This window comes from Myotis nattereri, assembly GCF_964212035.1.
Source record: "Myotis nattereri genome assembly, chromosome: 6".
Classification (NCBI taxonomy): domain Eukaryota; kingdom Metazoa; phylum Chordata; class Mammalia; order Chiroptera; family Vespertilionidae; genus Myotis; species Myotis nattereri.
In genome coordinates, this window is record NC_138081.1 from 35,500,208 (window position 1) to 35,524,657 (window position 24,450).

General features: G+C 37.0%; 1 protein-coding gene across 1 annotated transcript in view; it reads left to right on the forward strand.

Moving 5' to 3' along the window:
* RIMS1 (regulating synaptic membrane exocytosis 1) overlaps positions 1-24,450 on the forward strand; it is a 409,852-nt gene that overhangs the window by 189,993 nt on the left and 195,409 nt on the right. The window contains exon 3 of the mRNA XM_081094491.1: positions 8,673-8,886. Within this exon, the coding sequence (XP_080950617.1) occupies positions 8,673-8,886 (214 nt within the window). The remainder of the gene's footprint in view (positions 1-8,672; positions 8,887-24,450) is intronic.

Below are 24,450 nucleotides of genomic sequence, written 5' to 3' on the forward strand. Positions count from 1 at the left end.
AGATTTGTGATCATATATTTCATCAACCTAGCTAATCAATAATAATTTATTGTTAATTCTAAAATTGAAAGGTACAAATAAATTTTACAAAAAGATTTTACATTTGCAGTCCTGCATTTACTGTAATACCATGTAATAAAATATGCATTTCCATTTATTATTCATAATAGAACACTGTCACATATTTGATATGGATTAAAGCATTAGAACATCAGATACAAAAAATAAATATGCTGCTTATGGTTTCACTACCAGTACCCTGATTCTAAAGGCACATTTTATTGTGAGGACATCTTGACAGTGTGAGATATCAGAGTAATGTAAGGAGAATACAAATTGAAAAAAGGGTATTAAGGTTGGATTTTAAGAGACAGTTCAGTACAGCATTGCAGAAGGTTACAGAGCAAGTAGATTTTCAGGAAGTAGAGTAATGAATGTGGCTCCTTCGTCCCTCCCCATTCCCCTTCCTCCCCTTCTCCTTTCTTTTTATAATGCCTGCTGCTAAATAAGAAAGGAGCACACTGGGAAATGAGTCCGACAAGTTGGCAGGGACTTGGGGTGGACTTTTACTTTCAGTGCAGAGGAAGGAAGGGAGTCCTATCTGTAAGGAGAGGAAGAAGCCGGTGAAGATTTGAAGATGTAAGAGAGTTCTGGGTTGGTAAACAGCATAGTCTTTCTTCTCTCATTTTATGACCTTCTGTGATGTCCAAACCAGTAGTATAAACATGGCCTATTGGCAAAACCAGGAAGGAACTTTAACTACCTGTGAGAGGAAGGTACAAATGGCTGCAGGCCACCAAGGGCTGACGTAGGGAGGATGTGAATCCTGGTAGGGTTTGAAGTGATGGCTGTGTGAATGGCTTCATGAATTGTGAGGTGAAGCTTTTGGCAAAGAGCTGCCATAGGTACATCCCTCTGGAAGGAGGACACTGTCCCCAGGTCCTGTCATACGTAGGAGCTACTCTGTGGGCTGGATTTTTCTCCCACTTTTCTGAGACTGGAAGAGAACACCCCTCTAAGATGTTTGTTCCATGGAGAAAGTGAGAATCTAGAGACCTCGCCCTCGTAACTAAAATCTGGAAGCCTCATCTTACAAACTGTCCTGCTGTGGCCTAATGGAGAAGGGCCTATTGCTGCTTGCCCACCTCTCTCAGCCCGGGAGACCCCGCAGGCTGAGCTGCGCCTGCGCTCAGGAAACCAGCACTGTGTTCACAAGTCATCAAAAAAGAATTTTGAGTCTTTCAGGAAGGCATCGTGGCTTGAGAAAAGAGAATTTGGCAATAAATAGTGTTTAGGAGTTGAAAATTAATGGAAGTTATTTCGGGTTTACCTCAGAGATGTTTTGGGTTCATAATGAAGCAAATATTGCAACGAGTCACATGAATTGTGGGGTTTCCCAGTGTATATATGTTATGTGTACACTATACTGTAGTCTAAGTGTGCAGTGGTATTAGTCTAAAAAATGTACATGCCTTAATTTAAAAAATAATTTATTGCTAAGAAATGCTAACACTCATCTGAGCCTTCAGCAAGTCCATTTTGCTGGTGGAGGGTCTTCCCTCGATGTTGATGGCTGCTGATGGTCAGGGTGGTGGTTGCCAAGGGCTAGGGGGGCTGTGGCAATTTCTTGAAATAAGACCACCATGAAGTTTGCCACATCTATTGACTCTTTCACAAATGAATTCTCTGTAGCCTGTGATGATGTTTCATAGCATTTTACCCACTGTAGAACTTCTTTCCAAATTGGAGTCAATCCCCCCCAAACCTTGTGACTGCTTTATCAGCTAAGTTTGTGTAATATTCCAAGTCCTTTGTTATTATTTCAACACTCTTCCCAGCATCTTCACCAGGAGTCGATTCTATCTCTAGAAACCACTTTCCCTGCTCATCCATAAGAAGCAACTCTTCCAGGATTAATGATGTGTAGCCACGTCATTAATTATCCTAGCTGAATAACTTGCTGCAGTATCTATATCAGCACTTGCTGCTTCACCTTGCACTTTTCTATGTCAGAGATGCTTCTCTTCTTAAACCTCATGAACCAACCTCTGCTCTCTCAGCTGTCATAGAAGAGTTAGGGCATTGATCTGGAGTAGGCTTTGGTTTAAGGAAATGTTGTGGCTGGTTTGATCTTCTATCTAGACCACCAGAACTTTATCCATATCACCAATAAGACTGCTATGCTGTCTTATCATTACTGTGTTCACTGGAGTAGCACTTTTAATTTCCTTCAAGAATTTTCCTTTTGCATATACAACTTGGCTAACTGTTTGGCACACCAGGCCTAGCCTTCAGCCAGTTTTGTCTTTTGGCATGCCTTCTATTGATGCCTTATTATTTTTTAGTTTTTGATTTACAGAGAGATGTGTGATTATTCCTTCACTTGAACACTTAGAGGCCATCGTAGGGGTATTATTGGCCAAATTTCAATATTGTTGTGACTCAGGGTATAGGGAAGCCCGAGGAGAGGGAGAGAGATGGGGAAATGGCCAGTAGGTGGAACAGTCAGAACACACACAACATTTAACAGTCAAGTTCACTGTCTGATATGGGTGTGGTTGGTGGTACCCTAAAGTAATTGCAACAATAACAACAAAGATCACTGATCACAGATCACCATAACAAATATAAAAATGATGAAAAAGTCTGAAATACTGTGAAAATTACTAAAACATGACACAGAGTGAGCAAATGCTGTTGAAAAAAATGGTGCTGGTAGCTGGATTCAAGGTTACCACAAACCGTCAATTTGTAAACAATGCAATATCTGAGGAGCACAGTGAAACGAGGTATGCCTCTAATGAGCAAGAGGCAAATGTCTGCTCTACAGAAGTTTCATGGCATGAGTTCATCTGCATAACTTTTGCTTTTCCATGGTCAGCTCTTGTTCAATAGCCATGATCAAAAATTGGCATTATCTGACAGATAACACTTTCCTGAGTCCAAAAAACCTTTTATTTTCATGTCATATCCATATTTGTTGTCATACTTTATGTGAACTCAATGTAATATCTGAAGAATGTGTATTTAAGATAATATATTCATAATAATAATAGAATAGGAGAAGCAAGTCCACGACAAAAAGTAGTTTCCTCATCAATAAAATGGGAATAAGATTATCTTTCTCATACAGTTATTATTTGTTTAAATACTAGTATATGCAGATCCTCATAAAATTAATTAGATGGCATAAATGGTCAACTTTATTTTATACATAATAATGTTGTCACATACATTCATTATTTTCAGTTCTTATGGCACTCATTTGTTAGTGATATTTGATGAAATAGAACTGCATTTTTTCTTTTTAATATGAATGTTTCATACATACAAAGAGGACAAAGAAGAGAATAAAGCATACCTCATGCATCCATCATTCAGCTTAAGAAATAAAGCATTTCTGCCCTGACTGGTTTGGCTCAGTGGATAGAGCGTCGGCCTGTGGACTGAAGGGTCCCAGGTTCAAGGGCATGTGCCTTGGTTGTGGGCACATACCCAGTGGGGGGTGTGCAGGAGGCAGCTGATTGATGTTTCCCTCTCATTGATGTTTCTAACTCTCTATCCCTTTCCCTTCCTCTCTGTAAAAATCAATAAAGTGTATTGAAGAAAAAAAAAGAAATAAAACATTTCTAATACTTTTGAAGCCTAGGCTTGGAAAAATTTCATATCAGCATGAAAACAATATGTATTCTCCCTGTGAGTACAATAAATATAGTACTCATCAAGTTTAACAAGTTTAGTCTCCTTGGCACATATATACATATCTAAATTTGTTGATTGTATTATTCAACTCTCCTCTATCATTATTTATTTTTCATATGTCTGGGTCTGTTGATTACAGAGAGAGAGGTGAGTAAAATATTCCACAATGAAGATGAATTTCTCTGTCCTAGTGGTTTTATCATTTTTTTACTTTGTATGTTATTATATGCACTCAAGTTTAGAATTGTCATGTACAACATGAAATTAATACTTTTTAAATAGTAGGTTAACCTCTTTATCTGTAGTAAAGCTTTTGCTTTAAATATTGTATGTTTGGTATTGTTTTTGTTAATCTTTCCCTGGGATATATTTTTTTCAATCACTTATTTAAAACATTCTGTGCCTGTATAGTTTGGTTATAGCTCCTCTATACCGTATGTAACTGATTTTTAGAAATCTAACGTGATGTAATATTTGTCTTTCTCTGACTGGCTTATTTTACTTAGCATAATAATCTCCTGGTTCATTCATGCTATCTCAAGTGGTAAGAGATCCTTCTTTATTACTGCATTGTGTATATGTACCACAGCTTTTTTTATCCATTCATCTACTGATGAGCACTTGCCAAAAAAAGACAAATATCATATGATCTCATTTATGTGGAATCTAATGAACAAAATAAACTGATGAACAAAATAGGTCCAGAGATATGGAAGCATGGAACGGACTGACACATTTCAGAAGGAAGGGGCAGGGGGCGTGGAAAAGATTAACCAAAGAACTTACTGGTATGTGCATATATGCATAGTTCATGGACACAGACAATAGAGTGGTAAAGGCCTGGGGTGAGGTGGGAACCAGGTGGAGAGGGGCAAAGGGGGGAAAATGGGTGACATCTGTAATACTTTCAACAATAAAAGTAAATTTTAAAAAATGTAATGTGATGATCTCTGTGTTTCAATAATGCTGTAGTCACTGTGATTCCTGAGTGCTGGATTGTGTCTGCCATCGCATACCATTACTTCTAATTGTCCTGCTTTGTATATGTTTGTTTGTTTCAATTTTTTGTCTTCTTTGGAATGCTTTTTTTTCATTCCATGTTCTTCCCTCTTCTAGTTTGGATATTATATGCTCTATTTCAGATACTTTTAGTGGCTACGTAACTAAATTTTTGTTTTCAGCCACTTGTACAAAAGTTAAAACACATTCTTGGTCACAGAGACTCCGTACATGTCACTAGGGCAGCTGTTTGTGTCAGAGCTGTGTTACCTCTCTGAATTATTGCTCCTATTTCATTTTTCTCCTTTGAGGATCTCCATACTTTCTCTCCAACTCAAACACGAATTTAAAAAGTATTCTTTTAAATATTTTCCAGCATGTGTGGCAATAGAATTTTTCAGGATATTTAGTCCTCACCATGAACTTGTTTGTAAATTTATTTTTTGTTTTTTCTTAAAATGGACTAAGACAAATATATATAATCTTTCCATTAAGCAAATATGCATTGGCTACTGTTAAGGAGGTATATGACTTCACTATCTTGCCAAACTATTCGTTTCTAATTCAATTTACTGTTTGGTAGAAGAGAGATGTCATTTATAGAAATAGTAATAATATATGGTAAACAAAAACAAAGATGAAGTAGCTTATGAATAACCAAGTGAAATGCTATGAGATGGCAGTACAGTTAGGTTTCATCTCAGTGGTCAGTGTCCTGCACACATATCCTATCTAATAAAAGAGAAACATGGTAATTAGCGTACAACCGCTACCCTTCCCATTGGCTAATCAGGGCAATATGCAAATTAACTGCCAGCCAAGATGGCGGCCGGCAGCCAGGCAGCTGGAAGCGAACATGAGGCTTGCTTGCTTTAGTGATGGAGGAGTCCAACGTTCCCCGCCTGCCTTGCCGGCCTCTGAGCTTGCAGTTTAAGAAACATTGTAATAAATATAGAAGCTAAACAAAACCCCAGAAACCTGCTTTCAGCCGGCCGGGATCTCAGAGCTGGAGTTGATACAGTGTTTCGATTATAGAACCTAAGCAAACCAGATACCTGCTTTCAGCAGCAGAGGCCTCAGAGCTGGAGCCAGAGGTAAACCTGGCCCAGAATAAAAAAGAAAAAAGGAAAAAAGGAGCAGTTGGGAGCTTCAGTCGCCCTGAAAACAGCCCTCAGCCCCTCGCCCAGACTGGCCAGGCACCCTAGTGGGGACCCCCACCCTGAAGGGTGTGTGACCAGCTGCAAACAGCCATTATTCCCTCACCCAGGCTGGCCAGGCACCCCAGTGGGGACCCCCACCCTGATCCAGGACACCCTTCAGGGCAAACCAGCCAGCCGCCACCCATGCACCAGGCCTCTATCCTATATAGTAAAAGGGTAATAGGCCTCCCAGCACAGGGATCAGTGTGACAGGGGGCAGCGCCCACACCCCCTGATCGCCCTGCAGCTCTGTGTGTGACAGGGTGCGGCACCTCAACCCCCTGATTGGCCCTGCTCTGTGTGTGACAGGGTGCGGCGCCCCAACTCCCCCCCCTCCCCACGGGCCCTGCTCTGTGTGTGACAGGGTAGAGCCATAACCTCCCCATCGGCCCTGCCCTGAGTGTGACAGTGGCGGCGCCCCAACCCCATGATTGGCCCTGCTCTGTGGGTGATAGAGGGCGGAGCCCCAACCCCCTGATCCGCCCTGCCCTGAGTGTGACAGGGGAAGGCGCCCCAACTCCCCAATCAGCCCTGCTCTGAGCCCGACCAGGGGCTGCACCTAGGGATTGGGCCTGCCCTCTGCCACTCAGGTGCAGGCCTAAGCCAGCAGGTCGTTATCTCCCGAGGGGTCCCAGACTGCGAGAGGGCACAGGCCGGGCTGAGGGGCCCCCCCCAACCCCCGAGTGCACAAATTTTTGTGCACTGGGCCTCTAGTATTGTATAAATGTTTCCTGAAATAGATGGCCTTTTAATTGGGCCTTATGGAATGGATAAAAGTCTTGTTTGAATTTAAAAAAAGAGAGAGACTTTCAATTTCAAACCATTATATCCTAGTATAAAGCATACTATCAGGAGTTGTCAAATGTCCTATCATCTGTTTTGGAAATAAAGTTTTATTGGAATTTAGTCACATTTATCATTATGCACATTTCTATGCTATAATAGTAGAGTTGAGAAATTGCAACAGAAATTATGTGGCCTGCAAGTTCTAAAATATTTACAACTTGGCCTCTTACCATATATTTTGCCTACATCCATACTAAATTGTGTTCTGTAATACAAAATAAGTTTATAGGGAAGCTTTTTCTTTAGTTTAGCTTTCTTCTCTTTTGTATTTTCTTAAGTGGATTTGATTTGGTGGTTCTCACAATAAATACTAATTCATGGACTGCCTCTACGCTTAAAGTCTATTTCTGTTTCTTTGATTTGAGGTATGTTTTTACTCCTACTCCTTAATAATTATTTTCTTTAATACAAGTTTTAAGATTTTCAGTGCTGTTTTGTATGGTTACTTTTTAAATAATAGATACCCACAGTTCTTTTTTACTCTGCTATGCTTTTTTTTTTTAATGTAATGTATCCAATAACTTCAATAAATTGATCAAGTATTCTTGCATTTATCAAATAACATATCACTATATCCTTCTATAAACTGAAATTAACTAGTCTTTAAGTTGAAAAGGTTTCAGATTCTAAAGTACTTTATGTGCTTTAATTATGGGAATTAACTAGGGAAAAAATGTCAATGGGCAAAGCAGGAAAGGTATTTCAGAACTTTAAAAGTAATCAGTAAATTTCTGCTCAAAAGCTATTGATGTCAAAAGGAAAACATAATGAAATCCCAGTACTTCAAGTGCAGTGCTTGGACTTAACTTACTTGGTTCAGTTTCCAGTGAGTGCCAGTTCCCCATGGCTATGTTAGATGTGGTGGGTCAAGCTAACTGCCTGAGTGAACAAGAGCATGTATGTGTGTGCTCCGTGTCCTAGGGAATACTCACACCCAGCAAGCGAGCTCTGATACTCAGATACGTTTGATTAGCCACTTCCCAGGAGCTTCTTTTTTGGTGTAATAGCCAGTGACTGCTGGCTAGGCTTAGGATGACTCTCTCAGTTCTCATTTACAAAACTAAGGCATCCTTTCACTGGGGAGTCCCTGGATATCCTAATGTTCTATACAGAACAGCTCATGGTTTCTCCTTGTAACGATTTAAGATTCAGGGATTTGAACCGATGTGGACGGGAGGGGACTTGAATCATATTAACTGTAAATATGGGGCATGTAAAAATCTGAATATTTATAAGGTGTGGTTTACAACATTTAATGTGACTTGGAAGAACCACCAAGTTAAAATGTATAAGCTATCATTCTGTATATTTTATCAAATACTTGAAGCAAAACACACAGTCTCTAGGAAGTAGGGGTGAAGGAAGATAACGTTGTAGAACACAGATTGCCTAGCAACATAGTTTAAAAGGTTTCCCCCCCCCCCCCCAAGTATGGATCATACATAAATAATGGATTATGAAATCAATTTACTGTGACACTTTTGAAAGATAGTAGTCAGTATTAAATTTAGAGTAAGATAGAAAATATCAGAGAACATCACATATAGTTGTTAGGCTGAGTATTTTGCATAACTTTTGCTTCGATTATATACACACAGGGGTAGAAGGTGTTGAGACCTAGCTGAAATACTTTGAAAGCTGTCTGTCTAAAAGAGGCAGAGGCATGGAGCTGGTACATGAATTCCACTGTTGGAAACAGAGTGATTCTATAGAGTCTGCTTCCATCTGAGTGGTTCAGTGCAGGTAAAATTGGGACTAATAGAATACATGCTAATACATTTCTTACCTTTGTAGGTAAGATTAGTGGAGAAGTTGCTTGGTATGTTTTGCTTTAGTTCAAGTACTATGAATCTATTCTGTTTGGAAAAAAATTTCTTTTTGTCTTCCATCATTTATTTAGTTTGCTACCATTCTCTCTTTTGCCAGGAGATTGCACCAACAATTTGAAAGCTATAAGGAACAAGTGAGAAAAATAGGGGAAGAAGCACGGCGTTACCAGGGCGAGCACAAAGATGATGCTCCGACTTGTGGCATCTGTCACAAAACAAAGTTTGCTGATGGGTGCGGCCACCTCTGCTCCTACTGCCGCACCAAATTCTGCGCCCGCTGCGGAGGCCGCGTGTCTCTGCGATCGAACAACGTGAGTATTCGGGGGGCGTGAGAGAAGTGTTCAATGTGGATACCAATCCGTAGCTTCCCAAGCAGAAATATTGCTTGCATGTTAGAGAGCAAACGCGTGCATAAATGTACAAGTGAATATGCCCCTCCCCATTTCCTTCTTTTGTTTTTCATAAGATTCACTGTAGTGCAGTAGTGATGAAAATAATTCATAAAAAGATCGTTTCTATATGTTGTATCTTTTTTAAAAATATATTTTTATTTACTTCAGAGAGGAAGGGAGAGGGAGAGAGAGAAAAAAACATCAATGATGAGAGAGAATCATCCATCAGCTGCCTCCTGCTCGCCCCCTACTGGGGATTGAGCCCGCAACCTGGGCACATGCCCTTGACTGGAATCGAACCTGGGACCCTTTAGTCTGCAGGACGAAGCTCAATCCACCAAGCCAAATTGGCCAGGGCTATATGTTGTATCTTAATAAATTATTCCCATTCAGAATCAACTGATTTATCTGTAGAAATAAATTTATTTTCTGAAGAATGCAGTAAACGTAGATATAGTATCATGAGTTGTAAAACTTGAAAGGTAGGGCCAGTTCTTGTAAAAAAAACAAAACAAAATAAAACAAAAACCCCCTTTAGTTTCTGCAACATTGGTTTCAGATTGAATGAAGGTAAAATGCAAAGTGAACTGTATGACATTAAATGTAATATAATTTCATATCATGTTAAAGAAATATAGTGCTTATTTTATCTCATGGAAATTATTCAAATTTTTAAAGAGTATGTTAAAGCATTTTAATGTGCCTTTTAAAACTTACTTGTTCTCTGTGAGCTATAGTCTCAACTTGATGTAGTTTCCTTAGTTGCCTTAAATAACAGCTACTCTTCCATTATGCCAGTGCTTTAAATATATGCAAAATTTTGAGGCAATAAGATGCTAATATAAGGGACTTAATATTATACTTTGTGAAGTACTAGATTAATTCTAATAAGTATTTAGTTTAGAACACATTTTAATGTTGTACTTTATTATATTTCAAATGTTGATACAGTGGAATTATTTATAGGGATGTCTGTATGAGTTTTCTTTGATACAGATCTTCAATGTATTGTAGAAGTTAAGGTTATCACAGACAATAGTGTGGTGAAGGCCTGGAAGGGGGGGAGGGGTACAAGGGGCCAATAGGGGAAAAAGAGGGGCATCTGTAATACTTTCAATAAAAAGATAAAATTTAAAGAAGATTATCATATACCTAAATAATTCCCATTGTTTGTTTAAAGAATTTCACATATTATCTAATCATGTATAAATTTTAACGTAATACAAAGTTATAATTAAAAATAACTTTAGGCACTTTTGATATCTTCCTAATTTGGAAAATCACTGTTAAAATTACAGTGAACCTCCCAATCAGCATTGTATATTTTGGTAGTGTACTTAAGTAGTAGGTAGGGTATTCTAACAACTTTTCCGGTAGAATTAAGGCATTCAGTAAAATAGATATTATACTTTAACGTGAACCTACTATTATCTCTGTGGCCTTGGGAAGATAATTCAATTAAAATTATTAAAATTAGGTTCTTTATGAAATGTATATTTTTATGTTTTATTCTTATAGCCACATAAGTTTTCGTTTTTACTTCTAAAAGTTCTATGCCACCTTAAAGGCTTTCTAGAACAACCTTGAGTTAAGGTATTGTCTGGCACATAAAAAGTGTGCAAGACCTATTTGTTAATTTTCCCTTATTTGGTATTCTTAAACATACTGTTTTGGAATGAATTCTCACAAACCAGACCTGGGAATGATATTTTAGGGTGCAAATCAGCTGAGTGCTAATGCTGACTGAGTGTGTTTAATTTCCTATTATAAGTTTGAGGCAAACTAATATAAATATAGTTAAACATTTATATTTTAAAATTACTAGGGTTAAACTCATGTTTTAAAAAGGAAAGGTGTTTAAAGAAAATTGAGCTAGGAGAGAATGCTTTAGAGTAAACAGTCTGTCCTAATGTAGTTCATCCATTTTTACTGAACCCAATCCAATTTTGGAAAAAATATTAAAAAGAATAAAATTTTAAAAAAACACACACAACTTAAACTATTTAATCTTGAACATAAGACAAAAAATGTAAAAAGTTGTTTTTTTGTATGATAGTTAAATGTTAAAATGTGTATTACAAATAAATATTGCTTGTGGAATAATTTATGGTTAAAATGAAGTATTTTTTTAACTTTTACTTATTATAAACATTTCCCATTCTTAGATTTTTTTCAATTTGTAACTATAAATATTTTAATACTAATTTTATAAAATTATTCATACAAATGCATTTTAACGTATCCTTTAATAATAGGTAGACTATGTTAGTGAATTAAGCTTTCTTTCTTAAGAATGTTTTAAATGTGTATTTCATAATCCAATTTCTAAACATTTTAGAAATTACAGTGCTCAACTTTTGTATCTAGCATATAGCAGGATCCATATACGTGCATTTTCAATGAAAGATTGAACAATGACTATTTGGAGGGAAGAGTAAACATTTAATTTTCAATATATGTACCTGTGTTTTAACACTTAAGAGTGACATATAATTGTTTTTCTTAAAAATCTATTTATTAATATATGCCTTATTTTTGTTTTTCTCTTCCTCTTTTTCTTCTTTCTTTATTCTGCTTCCTTGGATGCTTTCACAAAGGAGGACAAAGTGGTTAGAATCCATGATTTCTTTTCTATCACTTGTTATATAATGTTGTGAACTTTATTAAGTGAATGTTTCACCTAGTATTATTAATCACTATATTTCACAAAGAAGTTAGTTATATGCTAGAAGGAGCGCATTCCCAGTTCTCATGGGGAAAAATAATAAAATGAATATCTAGGAACATTACAGAGTTTATATTAATAGGTAAAGTTTGATTAGTTTCCATTCATCGGAATGGTGATTTTAATATAATTTAAACCATTATGAACTTATATGTCCTCTTAGCTCTCTGATTTTTGATGATGATTTCGTTTCCTGTCAGGAGCAATAAAGTCTAAGGGACTTGACCTTTCTCAGCACTCGGTAGATGCAGAGGTAGATGATTTGAAACTTTACTGAGAAGGAATGGAATGAACTGACTTAGTGAAGAGAATGGATGTAATTTAAACCAAGAGCTCAAAAAAGTGATTTTTCTATAGAACACAAGTAGCAGAGTTGTCATATTAAACCACATTTTATACCATTTTCTTCTCCCTCGTGCGTAGAAATCACGCCCGAGGGGAGTGAAAGGTCACTTTGAACTCTTATCTGCTGTAGAAACCACAGAGGCTGTGCTCGGGAAGATAGGGTCCAAGTGGAACCTTCAGTCAGCCTGTCCTTTGAGTGTACACTATACACTTGCATTTGGTGTAAATTACAATTTCTCCATAGCACATTGAATTCCCAATATGAGACTGAGATAGTGAGTATTTGGGGTTCAATATATCAACTCAGCTGCCTTTGTTCAACTGTTTTCAAGTTTAAATGATGTCCTGCAGTGCATAAGTAGCAAGCATGACATTGAATTGAACATTAAGTGTGTTTTAAAATTTGATGCTAGTATGTGTTCAGCAGTTCTTTTCTGTGAAAAGGAAATCAGATTGAAAATTACCTCGTTTGTTTTCACTAAATGTGTTTGTCTTTACCAATAGTGGTACATGAGATCATTTGGGGGGCTTTATTTAATGTAAAACACACTGTGTTAGAAAAAATATAATTAGAATGTTATACCTTTGATGTCATGAATATTATTACTTTGGATGAGTCCACTTTAAAATAGATAATTTTTAATTCCTTTAACTAGTAAAAGTTTAAATGAATAATAATGCTGGTGTTATGTGCACTTGGTGTTAAGACTTCAGCTATTCTTGCAGGGCTGGCCAGACTCATTGTCCCTTTAACAACACTTCCCATAATGGTAGGTTATTTGTGCTTATTATGGCAATGAGAGTTTAAGTGAACTTTGTGGTTTTCAGGCTAAAAATAGGGAGGAAATACCTGTAAAATACCATCACTTTTAGTTACTTTCTTCTCTTGATTAGAATGCATATATCAACCATTTATTTTTAAATAGTTTGTCATATGTCATAATTTTATTAAAAAGCTTTTAACCTATTGAGGTTGTTCAATGAATTGCCTTTCTCATCAAGAACACTGAAGTCAGCTCTTGTCTTACCTTTGTTAAAATAACTGAGTATTAAACAAATTACTTAATTGGTGGTTCTTTCCCTATTTCTCTGAGCTCTTTCATTTTTTGTAGAGACATTATAATTTACAGGGGTGTGTGTGTGTGTGTGTGTGTGTGTGTGTGTGTGTGTGTTGGTATGAGTAGAAAGGGAAGAGAATGGTACCTTTCTAAAGCAATCTCCTTTTTGATCAATATAAGATTAATGAGTTCTACTTAGTTTTACTGAGTAAATGTGACTACAATACTAGTGTATATGATCTGATCTAAGCTTAGCTAACATAATTCTTCCTTTTATTAACTCCAACAAAAATTATTATTGATCTCATATTTTATATCCTGGCAGTGTTTTATTTTAAAACCACACTTAGCCTGAAACAAATCTAACAATATCTTGGAAGCTTGTGTACTTACATATAAAGAAAGTGACTCTCATAAAGAATCACCTTGCATTTGGCATAGGTAATAGCTTATAATAGGAGATTATTTTATACAAGTTCACACTCTCATAGGTAAAATTATGATCATTTACTTCATTGAAAGTCCTTCCAGCTGGTTTAAATTGATTTTGTCTTTTTTACTCTCTATTTGGTGGCAGAATATTGAATTTAGATAACTCTTTTGATAACATTAGCACTTTGCTGTTAAACAAACTGAATTGAATCCTCCAAATTCAGTCCTTTACTGGTTATGATTATCTTTAGTATTTTTTTTGGGGGGGGGGGGGACAGGGGATAGGGTGATTGATTTGTGAATACAGCAACTAAAAATGATCTTGCTACATTTCTAAATAACCTTTATTTTCACACAAAGAAGTGCCAGGCTTTATAAGGTAAGACTATTGTGTAATAAACATCAGCAATACTATGGAAAATAGAACACCACCTAGTTTTCTCATTCTTTCAAACTGTGAAAGATGCAGATACAGTGGGGCCTTGGCTTATGAGTTTAATTCGTCCCATGACGGAGCTCGTAACTCAAATTACTCCTATGTCAAATCAACTGTGAACGAGTGAGACACGTGATGCTGGGCTGATGTTGTGGCGATCACTGTGATGTTCGCTGCGCCAACTAGCGGTGGGGTATCTGAAACTGACTCGTAACCCGAATTTTAGCTCGCAACTCAAAGCAAAAAATCAGTTTAGAGACGGCTCTTTCTCGAAAAACTCGTTAGTCGGGACACTTGTAAGTCAAGGCCCCACTGTACCTACTTTTTAAACAAGTGTAAAAGATACATTTTTATATCAAGATAGTAACTGTTGAGTCATGCTTTTTAAAAACTGGCTCCTCATGGCTTTTAATTGTTGTTTGCTTTTAGAAATCATTTTACCTGATACATTGATGAAGCAAGTATAGTTTTGTACAAAAAGTTCATAAAAGACAAGGTGGGGTGAGATAGGACAGTGGGGAGTTTGTAACTGGACTTTTTTTTTTTTTTAAATCATAAGTTGTTATTTATGGGATGATAAATTCTTAACAACATAAAGAATTTTACCCTTACAGATTTTGCTCTTAAATAGCAAATTTATGATTTTTTAAAAAAAATCTCTTGCTAGGGTTAAAGAGAAGCAAGTCAATAGTAGAATAATAACCATTTTAAAAAATAGTTTGAATGATTGCATTAAATATTTATTCTTATTATGAAAAATTTTCTCTCAGAGTTACCCATATTTAGTCCATGGCATGATGAAGTATGTGATCGTGGTTTTCAAACTTCATTCTTTTGAGAAAAGCATCTATAAAAGTTTTCCTGGACCTACTTTCATGTTCTCTTTTTATTTTTCTAGATGATTTGACAATGATTTCTCTGCAAAAATGTTCTATTAAAGAGTCTTTCCAGAAATATAATATAGGCCTAAGGAGGGAAGTTTATAACTATAGATAAAAATATCAATAAGTAAATGTTAGGGTGGATCAAGGAGAGAACTTTCTCTAAGTAATTTAATAGTTTAGCTTTCTCAAGGTGTCTCTTCTCATTTTGTTGTGCTTGTCATAGAGGGTAGTAAAACGTCAAACTGTAAAAACTTTTATGTTGGGTAATTCAGAAAGTTGTAAATTTTTTATTCCAATTCTGTTTTAGGAATTTGCTATATTGTTTTTCAAGGGCATGGAATTTTAATTTTTTTAAAATATATTTTATTGATTTTTTACAGAGAGGAAGAGAGAGAGATAGAGAGTTAGAAACATCAATGAGAGAGAAACATCGATCAGCTGCCTCCTGCACATCTCCTACTGGGGATGTGCCCACAACCCAGGTACATGTCCTTGACCGGAATCGAACCCAGGACCTTTCAGTCCGCAGGCCGACGCTCTATCCACTGAGCCAAACCGGTTTCGACTAATTTCTTATTATTCTTATTATTCTGGAAATGTTTGCTAATAGTCAATAATCATTAGGAAGTTTATGGTTCTTGTTTTGCCCCCAACCTGAAATCATTGTTTAATACACTTTAAAAAATTTGTTTCTGGAAATTACAATTTCACAAGCCAGTGTTAAATACGGATGCATAGTAGCACTAAGGGAGTTGTGGCAGGGTGTAGAAAGGAGCCTCTTCTAGTATAAGGGAGCTTTCACAAAGTGAAAGGTAAAACCATGGTAAAAAGCTCCTAATTTGGGGGGACATCTCGTCTTTATATACCAAGGAGTGGGATTGCAGGTCATACAATAGCTCTATGGTTAACATTTTGAGGGACTGATGAAGTGTTTTCCCAATCAGCTGAACAGCAATGTTTGAGGGTTCCGATTTCTCCACATTCTTGTCAACACTTGTCTGCTTTTTCCCCCCATAATGATCATGTTTCATGTGAAATAAAATGATATCTCATTGTGCTTTTCATAAAGCTGATTCTAAGCCAAAGAATTCATTTATATTTTCATTATATTTATATTCACTTATATTTTCAAAGTCAGCAATTTCTTGAGAATAGATTTTCTTAAAGGACAAGCATCTTCAAAGTATTAGAAATTCAGCTTCTTTCTTCCCTCTGGATTCTTTATTTTCCTTACATTAGAATTATGTAAGTACTTATTAATCTATATAAATCAATCAGAACAGGAACTCTGTTAAATTTAAGATAACTTGGAATCTAATTTCTGGCTAGACTAGCTATCCCTAGGGTGCACACAAATTAAGAGATTTTTTTATTGCCAATTGAAGAGACTATTTTATACATGCAGAGAGAACTTGCAGGTTCACTTTGCTGTTCAGGTATAGGTCTGAAATTAACACAAAAACTCTAGCCCAGACTTTAAAGCTCTGTTCTCTTCAGGGTGCATGGGACATTTTCTTGAGGGAAGTGAGCTTTATGTCTAGTTGTTTGCATGCTAACAAAAGCGCACATCCCTCTTTTGACTTTTGTACTTTTCAACTCTATAATCATTTTATTTTTAAAATAATTTATTTCTCTATATTTTTATTTGATGAGGCATTATTGTCATAACTTCCTTTATTTTTGAGCATGGTAATTTCAAATTAGTGGTTAGTGCCACATAAATAAATGCTTTATTCAAGACATTTTTAAAAATAATTTTGCGCTTTGCCCTAAGACATGTGAACAGACACAAAATAATGTAATATGTTGTGTTTTGTAATAGTTGGAATATTTAATGAAATATTACTATATCAAACATCAAATGAACAATTGAAGTAATTGTCTTCTAATTCATCTTGAAATTATTTTGAAAAGAAAATGTTGAGATTATAAAAAGTCATTGTTTAACTGCCTCTATCACACTGGTGAAGTAAGGTATTGTGATAGAGAAAATGAGGGCTTTAGAATTTGACTTGGCACAATTTTGTAAGTACAGATGAACCAAAAATATACTTTTATAATTTACTATTAACTAGATCAGCATTGGTTAAATGTTTTGCAAAGTAATTTCCAACTTAGGTTATTTCATGGAATTGTATCCACACTGAAAGTTAGTTTACTTATTACAGGCAAAATTCTTTTTTGGTAGAGATTAAAAGTATGACCAGAGAAGTTCAGAGATTTTCTAGACATTAAAAGGTTGACAGGATGCAGTTGAAAATTCAGAGTGCCTGCCTCAGAACGTGTGACATTTAAAATAAGATCATGTGATTAATTAATTTTTTCCAAGATAAATCCTCGTGTTATAAACAGTAGAGACTGTTTTAAAGGAATATTAAATCTCATTTTATTTGTGGACATGTTTTAATTCCTCTGCTTTGCTCTGATTACTTGGATGACATGGACCGTATTTTATTTTTCTTGTTGATTTGCTCAGCACTTATCACAATGCTGCAAATATAGTAAGCACTCTATGAACTTAGAATGAATGAATGAATGAATGAATGAATGAATGAATGGCACTTCTCTGTACCTTTTGTGCCTCAATTAAGTTTTTTGAAATTCTAGTTTTGAAACTCTAATATACAATTTTGCATTTTAGCGTATCTTTCTTAGTTATTATGTGGAGTTGTCTCATTGAACCAGTGACCTTTGGCTTTATCTTTTCCACGTGGTTCAGATTACATGGTGTTAGAGAGATATTTGGTCCCCTTCCTTCTCACACAAGACTCTGGAAGATACTTGAGTTGAGAAGAATAAGGAGGCTTCCCCAAAGCTATTCTGCTTAACCAAGACCAGAAGTGAACCCACCTCAGTGGTGAATGGTGCATTCATGAAAGATGGGAGCAGATAGATTTTAATTTTTGGAGGATTCATTCAAATGTGTAAGCAATCTCCTTTCCATTTCGTGAGTGCTTAATGTATGACTAATACACTTCTTGGTTGGTTCTTTATTAACTAAAATGAATTAATTTACTTTCATTTATATTTTTTATAAGCACATGAGTTTGGTTGAAAGTCAAAGACTTATAGGCACTGGGTTTTTTTAGTCATACAAAACATAGATAACATGTTATTGACAAAGCATGGTATTATTAGAAACTGATTTCACTTGTTCTTTCAATTCACTCTTTTATAGAAGCAGCTTATTTTTGGAAATATATGACCCAAATACATAATGCATTGTATTTTTGCCATCATTTATAAGCAAATTAAAATAGAAAACACCAAGTTGCATTTACAAAGTAATTATATTTGTTACAAACATTTGGGATTGTCTTTTTACAGATTTTCCAGTACTCTATAAGACTGCTTTTTCCCACTTTGATTTTTGTTTAATGCATTAGAAAATATTTGAGTAAAAATATAATATTATAGTCCAATATAGTATTCTGTAGAAAGTTACTGCATGTTTTTGTGATTTTTAAATGCTTTTTGTGTTATTTCTTTTTAATTTTATTTCAGAAAGCTAAAATTGTGTAGTTAATTCTTCTACTTGAGTTGGCTATAGCAAATATATAATCTCCTACTCCTTATTCAACTGTGTGGTTATAATAATTTAATGTATAGTCTATAAATGCAAATAACTGTCTATCAGTTTAGTTGGAAGATCATTTATATATTTATTTGTTTATATTAAGATGCTTTCTTATGAAACAGATTTTTAAAATATACATTTTTTATTTTTAGAGAGAGAGGAAGGGAGAGGGAGAGAGAGAAACATCAATGTAAAAGTGAGACCTTGATCAGCTGCCTTCTATATGCCCCCTACCAGGGATTGAGCCCACCACCCAGGCATGTGCCCTGACTGGGAATCAAACCAGCAACCTTTCAGTGCACTGAACATCACCCAACTAACTGAGCCACACCCACCAGGGATGAACTCAATTTTTTTGTTTGCATTCCTAGAAAGCATTAAAAATTATATTATTATTTTTTAAAATGTATGTTATTGATTTCAGAGAGGAAGAGGGAGGGAGATAGATAGAAACTCAATGATGAGAGAGAATCATTGATTGGCTTCCTCCTGCATGCCCCCCACTGGGGATTGAGCTCACAATCCAGGCATGTACCCTGACTGGGAATCCAGCCATGACCTACTGGTTCATGGGTCAATGCTCAACCACTGAGCTACACTGGCCAGGCCAGAGATGTTCCTATGTATACACTACCAAAGCATTGTAAGGGCCCCTCCAGTTCTCAGGTCCATGTCAGCGACCACAGAGACTATTGGGAGGTTCTATCCCATACTTAGAGCATGGGAATCTTTGATGAAGGAGATGTTCTGTGCCTCTGGTCCAGCTTTTAGGGAGATAAAACAAAGTCTCCTCTCAATGCAGAAAACTTCTCCACAAAGGTGAATGAGAAAGAATACAGTTTTATTATTGATCAAACATTAAACCAGAATGTGATACACATTACAGGAAATTCACTAAGAGATGGACAGAAATAAATCTCACCCTTTTATATAGCAGGCAGATACAACCTGTGTCTTCAAGATAAACAGTAGCTAGTCCTCAAGTTGGAGGACTTGATAGCACCATTTGTCACACACAGTTCATCCTAAATTCATCTGGTAAATGGAGTGACCAGAAGAGTTAGCTAATTGTCATTATCCCAAGGTAAATTAACTTCTTCTACCTTTATGACCAGAGGTAGTTTTGTTACTTGGAGGGAGGCACCTGAAGAAGTTAGCCTCCTACTTTCCTGCAAAAACCGAGAGAGGGGTGCTGCTTTCTTTGATGATTGCATCTCAAAGAGGTAGCTTCATGTCCTTGGGAAAGACATTTCTGAGTCTTAAAGCCACAAGAGACTTACTTAGCTTTTAAATATATTTCAAACAGAGAAAGAACTTATAAGTAAATGCTCTAAGAAAAATGGGATGGGGGAGTCTCTTAGTTTCAACAGGGAGAATTAAGCCTCTTATTTATTTATTTATTTATTTATTTATTTATTTATTATTTATTTATTCTTTTAAGATTTTATCTTTTTAATTTATTGTTGAAAGCATTACCAATGTCTCCTTTCCCATTCCCATTGGCCCCCTCTAATCTGCTCCTGCCCCCTTCCCAGGCCTTTTTACCTTTTTATTTACTTTCAAAATTATATTTGCCCTTGCACAGTCTTCCTGCCCCCATCCACAGCCCTCCCCTCAAAGGTTTTGCCACGTGCCTAGGGAATTCCCCGCTAGCCATCCCTGAGTCTCAGGTATCCCCAGGGCTGCCAATCTCCAGCTTCTTCAAGACTGGGGAATCTTCCAGGAATCCTCTACACAATCTACAGTGTGCTTCTCTATCTTACACACACACACACACACCCTTGAGACAAGGAAATAGAAAATAGCCTGATTTGAATATGGCTATGGAATCTGGGGCCAAAAAGTGCAGATTAATATCTTTTTTTTTTTTAATTAAATCTTTATTGTTCAGATTATTACATTTGTTCCTCTTTTTTCCCCCCCATAACTCCCCTCCTCCCAGTTCCCACCCCACCATCCGCCCTCACTCCCCACCCACTGTCCTCATCCATAGGTGCACGATTTTTGTCCAGTCTCTTCCCGCATCTCCGACACCCCTTTCCCCCCCAAGAATAGTCAGTCCATTCCCTTTCTATGTCCCTCATTCTATTATAATCACCAGTTCATTCTGTTCATCGGATTATTTATTCACTTGATTCTTAGATTCACTTGTTGATAGATGCATATTTGTTGTTCATAATTTGTATCTTTACCTTTTTCTTCCTCTTCCTCTTCTTAAAGGATACCTTTCAGCATTTCATATAATCCTGATTTGGTGGTGATGAACTCCTTTAGCTTTTCCTTATCTGTGAAGCTCTTTATCTGACCTTCAATTCTGAATGATAGCTTTGCTGGATAAAGTAATCTTGGTTGTAGGTTCTTGGTATTCATCACTTTGAATATTTCTTGCCACTCCCTTCTGGCCTGCAAAGTTTCTGTTGAGAAATCAGCTGACAGTCGTATGGGTATTCCCTTGTAGGTAACTGAGTTTCTTTCTCTTGCTGTTTTTAAGATTCTCTCTTTATCTTTTGCTCTTGGCATTTTAATTATGATGTGTCTTGGTGTGGTCCTCTTTGGATTCCTTTTGTTTGGGGTTCTCCTCGCTTCTTGGACCTGTAAGTCCATTTCTTTCACCAGGTGAGGGAAGTTTTCTGTCATTATTTCTTCAAATAGGTTTTTAATATCTTGCTCTCTCTCATCTTCTGGCACCCCTATAATTCTGATGTTGGTACGCCTGAAGCTGTCCCAGAGGCTCCTTACACTATCCTCGCATTTTTGGATTCTTTTTTCATTTTGCTTTTCCGGTTGGGTGTTTTTTGCTTCCTCGCATTTCAAATCATTGACTTGATTCTTGCGCTCCTCTGTTCTGCTGTCGGGAGTCTGTATAATATTCTTTATTTCAGTCAGTGTATGCTTAATTTCTAGTTGATTCCCCAATATAACATCGAGGGTCTCATTAGTTTTCTTGTAGATCTCATTAAGTTTATCGGCGGCTTCTAAACAGTTCTTGAGAGACCTTAAAAGTGTGGTTCTGAACTCTAGATCTTCCATTGACAATTTTGTCCTGTTTCTTTGTCTCCGCATTTTGTTATGCTTCCTTGGTGCACCCCCTAGTGGTCTTTGTGCGCAGTCTTATAGTTAAATCTTGTAGCTAATTCCAGGGAGGGTTTGACCTCCAGGCCAAGTGGCTATGAGAATCAGCTGTGTCAGCAGTGAGAGAACTTCTGTCCTCTAGGGAGGTGCTAATCTAGCCTTTGCCTGAGGCTATCCGGCAAATGCCTCTGTGCAGGGCTTGGGCGGGGCGGGTCGCACAGGATCAATAGGGTGGGCCGGAGAGAGCAGTGATGGCTGCTCTCAGTCCTGTCCCCAGGGGCTCTGCCTCTCTGAGTCCCAGCACCCGCTGCAAAGCTCGGAGAGAAAGCTGCACTCGCTCTGACCGAAGCCAGGCAGTCCCGCTTCTCCCGTTTGAGTCTGGGTCCCTAAAGACTCGCCCGGATCTGGAGCTCAGAGTCTGCGACTCCCTCCCGATTGAAAACGCCAACCGCGCCCTCCGCCGCCAGCCCGCTCCGCGCGCGCACTCCGCACCTCAGAATTTGACTTCAGCACTGCGCCTCCTCTGAGTGTCCGTATGCGTTTCTCTTTCCTCCTAGTTGTAGGACTTCCATTCAGCCAGCGTTCCAGTGGTTTTGGGTGATGTCCGTTCTGTCTTTTAGTTTCACTTTTGAAGTAGTTGTTCAAAGCAGCAAACTCCGGCGTTAACCTATGCCGCCATCTTGGTTCTCCCCAGATTAATATCTTAATGAATTATTTTTCCACCATACCACTACCATTATTTTTACTCCTTAACTATTTTTGAAGTGAACCAACTGACCAGATTATATGACTAGTAATTGTGAGATTTGTGCGTGTGTGTAAATATTTCTTCCTTCTTTAGCCTTACAATATATGTTATTGAAATCTTAATTTCTTTTGTGAGTATAGTGTTCTCCCTTTAATGTTCCCACGTTGCATGTTATAATTCCTGATCATTTCATGACATTAAATTAACTCATTAGAGTCCGTACCTTAGCATAATTATTGCTCCCATTTCATTACTACCACTGAAAAACTTTACAGATGTTTTGTCCATGTTTGAACTTTCTCCAGAATTGCTTTCACTATTCTCCTTTCTAGGCTCTAGGAAGCCTGTGGATATTTACCCTTCTAGCTCTAAAATGATCTTTAAGTTAAACTTACCTATGGCAAATTCATATGTGGTTAAAGAACCATGTACGTTGATCTGTCGTTATATTATCTGTGAAGTATTACAGTATTCCATAATTACCTCAGTAACATGTGAATCTGTGTTCAAAATGGCCTATAAACTCAATATGTAATAGAGCAGGTAATTTTCACTGGTTGTAAGAAAGGAAGATCTTTGGGTGATGGTAATAGTGACACACTGGGAGTTGGGTCATCTTGGTTTGAATTGCAGCCCCATGTCCTGGGAAAAAGTCACAGCTTCTCTGGACTTTTTTTACTTAAAAAATGGACATAATATTATGTCCTGCTCAGAGATATTGAATAGATAAAAGAGTAGGAAATTTCTGGTATTGGAAAACTACACAAGTATAAGTCTTTTATTTATGCTTTTTTTTTGCATTTTAAGTAGAATAGAAAGAGCTAGGTGAGTATTCAAGCATTAATGCAAATGGACCCTAATGTGACTGTTTTTCTCTTAAATTCAATTAAACTATATTTCTTTCACTCATTGCTGATAAAAATGGATAGTTAATCTCTGTTAGCTTCTAATACCTGAGGTAAAATGGTAACTGCATTCAGCCATTACTTTATTGCTGCGTATCCAGGTAGCCTCAGGAAGCATCCAGGAATTGTAAGGAGCACAATGTGGCCTGAAACCAAACTAGGTTGCTACTCGTGATTCCTGTTCACACATTTCAGTAGATGACTCTTCTGTGGTTCCTCATTTACATGTATTCTCTTCTACCCATTATTTCAGGAGGAGATCATTTTGAGTCTCGCAAAATAATCAGAATTACAAGCTTTTTCAACCAGTTGATTTCAATTATTAGCAATTTCTCAGAACTTTTTGTTATTCTTTTCTCTGAATGTGCTATTTGTGGTAGACAAACTCTATGGCTAGGTGATTAGCGCAGAAACTTTATTATTTAATATGCTTGAATGACATTTACTTTTATGTGGTATACACCATTCCCAGCTACTTTTTCCCTAAATTTATTATTTTGCACACCAGCTTTATTTTTTAGAGAAAAACATATTTTCCTTTATTCATATACTAGAGGCCTGGTGCATGAAATTCATGCACTGGGGGGGGGGGGGTTGTCCCTCAGCCCGGCCGCCATCTCGAAGTCCAGGAACACTTGGGGGATGTCTGACTGACAGCTTAGGCCCGCTCCCCAACGGAGAGGCTCCCATCCCTGCCGCTGCACTCACCAGCTGTGAGCATGGCTCAGGGCTTCTGGGTGAGTCACACTTCCCCTGTGGGAGTGCACTGACCACCAGGGGGCAACTCCTGCATTGAGCGTCTACCCCCTAGTGGTCAGTGTGCATTGTTCTGCCATTAGGTTGATTTGCATATTAGCCTTTTATTATATAGGATTCATGCCTTTGCTGTGAAGTTTGATTATTTTTAGGTCAATATTTTATCAATGCTACTGCAATAGTTAAGCATAAATTGTGTGTAATCCACATCCATTTTTTTAAGTAGAATATCAAGGTAGAACCTGATTCTAGAAGTAGGTCATAGTGATGGATAATCTGCTTAGAGACATGTGTTTTGAAGATATTGTGCAGTTTGATCCACTAAATTCTCTTACAGTAACATCAACATGATTCTGTTACTGTACATTTTTATCTTAGTGCTTTTATTATTTTATTTATTATTTATTCTTCCACAAATAGCACATTTTTTTAAACTTATTTTGGGACACATATCTTATACCATTTACCTTATAATGGCAAAATTGTATCCCACAGACTATTTGGGAAGTTGCATAGAAGGACAAAGGATTGAAATTTTGATATTT